Genomic DNA, 7,060 nt, shown 5'->3' with positions numbered 1-7,060 from the left:
GTTCTTTGGTCTTGGTTTTGTCAAGGCGGTCCCACTTTCTTGTACCATCGAGGGCTTCCTAAATTAAATAGGCCCACAAAAAATTATTAATTTTTGGGGATTCCACTTCCAAAGCCCGGTTTTGACTGGAGTAAGGTACCTGTAGAAAATGATTTTCCTTGTACGGAGATAACTACTGATAATTTCAGGGAAATTTCTGCATGGGGCTGCATCAGATTTCAAAAAAAAAAAAAAAGCAGCAGCATGTTTGGAGGTATAGGGAAATAACTGCTTCCCTGGTGTGACATCACTATGATTGGATGGTTCATGAGGTATTTTGAGGAATTACATGGGTAAATATTTCTTCCTTTACTGGCTATGTTTTTATTTTTATTTTTTGCATATGTTAGAGAAAATATAACAAGCAAAACATAATTGGTCTCTTCAACAAGTGGTGCTGGAAAAGCTGGACAGCCACCTGTAAAACAGTGAAATTAGAGCACTCCCTCACACCAGATACAAAAATAAACTCAAAATGGTTTAGAGACCTAAATGTAAGACATGAAACTGTAAAATTCCCAGAAGAAAACATAGGCAAAACACTCTTTGACATAAATTGTAGCAATGTTTTCTTGGATCAGTGTCCCAAAGCAAAAGAAATAAAAGCAAAAATAAACAAATGGGACCTAATTAAACTTAAAAGCTTTTGCACAGGAAAGGAAACCATCAACAAAACGAAAAGACAACTTAAAGACTGGGGGAAAATATTTGCAAATGATGCGACTAACAAGGTGTTAATATCCAAAGTACGTGAACAATTCATACAACTCAATATAAAAACAAATCCAATCAACAATGAGTAGAAGACTTAAGTAGACATTTTCCCAAGGTCAAGACATACAGATAGCTAACAGACTCATGAAAAGATACCTAACATTGCTAATTATTAGAGAAATGCAAGTCAAAACCACAATGAGATATCACTTTACACCTGTCAGAATGGCTGTCGAAAAGTCTACAATTAAATGTTGGAGAGGATATGGAAAAAAAGGGAACTCTTGTACACTTGGTGGGAACGTAAATTGGTGCAGCCACTATGGAAGTTTTTTAAAAAAACTAAAAATAGAACAATCATATCCAGCAAATTCCACTCCTGGCTACATATAGCCAGAAGGAAAAGAAAATACTAACTTGAGAAGATACATGCACCCCAATGTTGATAGCAGCACTATTTACAATAGCCAAGACATGGAAGCAACTTAAATGTCCATCAACTACTAGGTTAAGAAGATGTCTGTATTGAAAGGAGAGGAGGGAGGAAAAAAGGGTGTGTGTGTGTGTGAGTGTGTGTGATGGAATATTACTCAGCCATTAAAAAGTGAAATATTGCCATTTACAGCAACATGGGTGGACCTAGATAATATTATGCTTAGTGGAATAAGTCAGAAAAAGACAAATACTATATGAGATCACTTATATGTGGAATCTAAAAAATAACACAAAAGAATGTATACACAAAACAGAGTCCAAACAGACTCAGACAGAAAACAAACTTGTGGTTACCAAAGGGGAGCAAGATGAGAGGAGAGACAAATTAGATGAAATTAACAGATACAAACTATTATGTATAAAATAGATAAACAACAAGGATTTTTACTGTATGGCACAGAGAATCATACCCATTATCTTACAATAACCCATAATGGAATATAATCTGTGAAACTATTGAATCATTATGCTGTTCAATATTAGTGTCAGGTAGTTGGCTATAATCAACTATACTTCAATTTTTTTAATTATTGGATTTTTTTTCTCATTAAAAAAGTTTTTAGCACTATGGCTTAGAGTAGGAGATCTTACAAGTGCATTTTCTTCTGTTCCCTCTGGAAACCCCACTAAAATGACAAGGGATTTTTCTAAAGGCATATCACAAAAATATGTGTCTCAAAACATACACAGACAGTCCCCAATTTATGATGGTTTGACTTACAGATTTTCAACTTTACAATGGTGCAAAAGTGATAGGTGTTCAGCAGAAACTGTACTTTGAATTTTGAATTTTGGTCTTTTCCCAGGCTAGCGACACACAGTATGCTAACTCTTGTGATGCTAAGCAGTGACAGCAAATTGCAGCTCCCCGTCAGTCACAGCATCATGAGGGTAAACAACCATTCTGTTTTTCATTTTCAATACCGTATCCAATAAATTACATGAGATATACTACACTTTATTATAAAATATGCTTTGTGTTAGATGATTTTGCTCAACTGTAGGATAATGTGTTATGTATAAGGTAGGCTGAGTTAAACTATGATTTTTGTTGGGTTAGGTTATTAAATGCATTTTCAACTTATGATGTGTTTATTGGGACATAACCCCATTGTAAGTTGAGGAAGATCTGTAGTTTTGTCTTTTATATTTAAGTTTTTTAATTCACCTAGAATTTATCTTTCTATGTGGTATGAATCAGGAGACTAATTTCACTTATTATGCTTGGAAAAATACATACAGATATATGTACAAATACAAATACATATATTTTGTTTATATGTATATATACACACAAATATTTATATACATTTGCTGAGTCTTTGCACTCTCTTCTATTAATCTATTTATTTATTTTTGTGCCCATATCACAATTTTAAATACTATAGTTGTATTCAGTACAACATATCCTTCTACCTTTTTTTAGCCTCTAACTGTTCTAGCATATAAGAATGCAATTGATATTTCTAATTAGCTTTTGGGAGTACCACTGTAAATGCTCTGTCTAGCAACACAAATGGAGCCAGAGATTACCAGACATCTATGGACAGCCTCAAGATGAAGGATGGTGACTCACAAAAGAAGCAACTTGGAAGAAACAGACTATGCAGAAAGATGAAAATTTAGCAAGGACACAAATTATTAATGTATTGGAAATATGATATATCCATAAAACCAGAACAGATGCTACAAAAGGGGAATAAACAAAACAAGAACAAACTTTGGGGAGTTAAAAATATGACGGCAGAAATGAAAAACTATTTAAAAGGTTTGGATGATAAAGTTGAGAAAATCTCCGAAATAATAGACCCAATACAGAGATAGAAAACAGGAGTAAGATGGGAGTATAGCTCAGTGGTAGAGCATGTTTTTGGCATCATGAGGGCCTGGGTTCAATCCCCAGCAATGAAATAAGTTGAGAAAATATCCTAGAAATGAAGACTATTACTTCTAATATGAAAGGGCCCACCACGTGCTAGATATCAAGGATGAAAATAAACCCACTCCAAGACACATTATATAAAATTTCAGAACACTAGAGATAAAGGAGAATCTAAATGATTTGAGACAAAGAGAAAAAAAAAATCACAGAGGAAGAGGAATCTGAAACTTTAACAGCAACGTCGGATTTAAAAGACAAGGGAACACAATTTTTTAAATACTGAGGGAAAATTATTTCCAGTCTAGATTTGTACATCCAATTAAACTATGAATTAGATGTGGGGGTCATGTTTAGACATGAAAGAGGTCTGAAAGAGAGGTATCTACAAAAACTCATATGAAACATATTTAATGGTGAAAGACCGATGATTTCCCACTAAGATTAGGATAAAGTCAGGCTATCTGCTCTCACCACTTCTATGCAACATTGAACTGGAAGTTCTAGCTAGGATAATAAGGCCAGAAAATGAAGTGAAAGACATGGAATGGAAAGGAAGAAGTAAAAATGTATTTACATATAGCATGACTTTGTATGTAGAAAAAATCCTAAAGAATCAACAACAAAAAAATTACTAATAGTAAAAAGTGAGTATAGCAAAGTTTCAGGACACAAGATCAATATACAAAAAAAAAAAAAGATTTCTCTATATTGGCAACAACCTGAAAATGAAATTAAAGCATTTCATTCATAATATTATAATTAACAATAAAATATTTAAGAATAATTTTGGGAAAAAAGTGCAAGAGTTGACCATTGAAAACTACAAAAATTGCCAAGATAAAAATCTAAATAAAAGAAGTATACCACTTTCATGGATCAGAACATTTAATATTGTTAAGAAAACAATTCCACCCAAATTTATATATAGATTCAATGCAATTTCTATCAAATCTTAGGGGTTTTGAATATAAAAATTGAGAAGTCGTTTCTCCTCAATGTGGGGCCCTGTTCTGGAAGGGAGGCCAGGTGAGTTAGTTTTAAAAGGCCATAGGAACCTGACTGCCATAGCCCATTCACACTATCTTCTATAGGGCTCTTGAAATCACCCACTGTTGGAGGAGTGAAATCCATGCCAGTTTCAGTTGTTCTGAAACTGACCTACAGAACTTTTCAGGGAATACCTCAGATATCTTGTTTCTTTTCTCTGCTTTTCTCTGTTTTTCTCTGTTTCTTGCACAAACCCTAAAACGGTATAGGTCTGATGGCTGTTATATTGCCCCAACCCCAAACCCTATTCTACTGGGTTTGAAAGTGTACTTTGTCACATAGTTTTAATAAAAATGTTTTTAATGAGTCTTAGGTTTTGCTATCTATTTGTTATATCTTTTTATGTGGCGATCAAGAAAATCCAAAAACTAGGCTTTTATTGTTATTGCTATTCCCACCAAAATTACCTTTTTTTAATACAAAAAATTGTAAAACTTTATTTAGTATCCAGAAATGAAACTTATTGATAATATAATCTATCTATACACATAATAATTACATATATATGCATACATACTCAAATTTTCTATAAAGGAGAAATAAAAGGGAACTAACTTATAATAAAATAGTGTATTTGTCAATATGTAAATGTTCAGGCATAACTAGAATCCATAATGAAATATCCTGACCAATATAAACATGTCACATTGCCACCCAAATACCATGAAAATGTAACAGCTTTTTCTAAAATGGTGAATGGTTTCCAGGACCTCTTGGCCTCAAAATCAAATAGCCCACATGTTTCACTGTGAGTGAAGGTAAGTGGAGGCTACTTGATTTCTATCCTGTATCTATGTAATTAATTCTCAGATCCATGTAATCTTCCTCTTGGGGACACAAGAGTCATGCAGTTGTCATTGATTTAGGGTATATATTATGTTCTGGAGGATGGTATCCCATCCTCTTGGGGTTTCATCTTGAAGCTGTGTCTTTAAGAGGTAACTGAACTCCTCTATCAGTGTAAGACCAGTGGATCTTTTGGTCATGTGCCCACTTCCACACCTCCTTTACTGTAATGTGGATCCCTTAGTCTAAAATAATGTAATGTGGATCCCATGTCAAGTAGTCTATGTGTGTATTTGAGTGTGGGTGTATGGTAACAGTGAAAAGGCAGATCCTTTGGTGACTCATGGACATGATCTCCTTGAGTTGACCAGTGCCCTGGACAGAGATATGCCTTTGGCTCAATCTATTATCTCCCCTTTCTGCATCTCACCATCCCCCTTCCTCACATTAATCCTCTGCTCATATGGCAAAGCAGTAAGGGTAAGTGCTATCCTCTTGTGTCCCCCACCTGAAGCCTTCTGGGGTTCTTCTTTGCGCAGGAACTTACCTGCTCGTCCCTCAGACACACTGCATCAGTGTGCCTGTCTGTAGCCTTGGGATACAAGTGCTGTAGTGGAAAGAGCAGACAGATCCAGGTTTAAACCTAAGTTTCACTATGTGACCTTGGCAAGTTTCTTAACCTCCTTGTGCCTCAACTTCCTAACCTATACGATGGGAATAGTAATATTTGTCTTAAGAGTTGTGAGGAGAAGTAGCAGTGTTACCTGGTGACAGTGCCTGGCAGTGACATTTAATGGAAAATTTTTTTCTTCTCTTGATCCTTGATGGGGCCCACCTGCATCCAGGCTTACCCTTGGCCACGTGCTTCCTGGGACGCCTCCGCGGGGCCAAGTTTCCCATTTACTCCGCGGTGCAGCTGCTGCCTGCTTTCCGTGCCTCTGGAGTCACGTACACTCTCTATTATGGTAACAGAGATCAGGGTTGGGGGCACCCATGTGTGAGCAAACGTGTCTCAGAACAGTTTTGAATGAGCAAAGATGGAAATCCTGGGTGTACCCCTAACTTGCAGACAACCTACAGAAGTATACAGGTGGGAACCTGACAATGACTGGCCCCAAGGAGACAGCCTCCATCTTTGCCACCTACCTTGCTCCCTATCTGTCCCTGAGCAATGGCTTCTTGAATCAGGCAGATGTGAGGGGAGACCTGGGAAAGCCCTAGACTTTGCTCTATCCCTTGGGACCCCAGCCTATTGTTCAGGTTCTGGGTGGGATGTGGGGTTAGATTTATCTTTGCACACCTTCCCCAGTTAGCCAAAGTCAGATGACATGGGGTGGTGGCCTGGATTGTTTGGGTGAAATAGGGCAATAGGGCATCTGGCAGCTGATGGGAGCCCCTCTGCCACTGTCAACTCCAAGGTTCTGGGCACCAGGATGCTGATTGTGGGCATCTTGGCCATACTGGACACATGGAACAAGGGAGTGCCTGCGGTCTGGAGCTAGTGGTAGTGGGGTTGCTGATCCTTGCCATCAGGCTATCCATGGGTGCCAACTGTGGGTTCCCAATCAACCCTGCACAGGACCTGGGCCCACGGCTTTTCACCTATGTGGCTGGCTGGGGCCCTGAAGTGTTCAGGTGGGAGATGGCCTCCCCTGGTGCTGTCCTTCCACTCACATTCCTCTGCTAAGGGCTCTGACCCCAGATCCCCAGCTCTCTCCTCTTAAATACTTCTCTTGGCCTCTTAGGACAGTGTCCCTCCTCTAAGCCCCAGTTCTCCCTTTCTCCCTTGTCTCCTCTCTCCCCCTCCACCCTTTTCACTGAAACAGTAAGATGTAAAGGTTATGTTCTTGGGCACATCACATTACCCCTTGGGGCATGAGTGACTGCATCAAAAATGCATATATTCTGATAATTTCCTAAGGCAAGAGGCTGGACCAAGCTCTTCTGGGGTCTCCTCCTGTCTGAGTACTATGCTTTAGTGTCAAGACACCCTCTTTCTGGTGTCCATCACCCTAGGAACTGCTTTAGGAAATTCTCATCACTGCCCCCAGTCCTTCCAAGGGAAGGCTAAAGGACTCACCCCTGATATCTCCTTCT

At 38.2% G+C, this 7,060-nt stretch overlaps 1 protein-coding gene across 1 annotated transcript; it reads left to right on the top strand.

Annotated features, from left to right (window-relative positions):
• The first annotated feature begins 5,756 nt into the window (after positions 1-5,756).
• On the top strand, positions 5,757-6,687 carry AQP10 (aquaporin 10). The gene is given in 5 exon segments (XM_006220151.4): positions 5,757-5,928; positions 6,033-6,151; positions 6,382-6,448; positions 6,451-6,629; positions 6,631-6,687. Coding segments are annotated over 5 exon segments (594 nt in total).
• The last annotated feature ends 373 nt before the right edge of the window (positions 6,688-7,060 follow it).

The sequence above is a fragment of the Vicugna pacos genome, chromosome 21 (genome assembly GCF_048564905.1).
Source record: "Vicugna pacos chromosome 21, VicPac4, whole genome shotgun sequence".
Taxonomy (NCBI): Eukaryota; Metazoa; Chordata; class Mammalia; order Artiodactyla; family Camelidae; genus Vicugna; species Vicugna pacos.
This window is presented reverse-complemented; position numbering and strand designations above follow the sequence as displayed.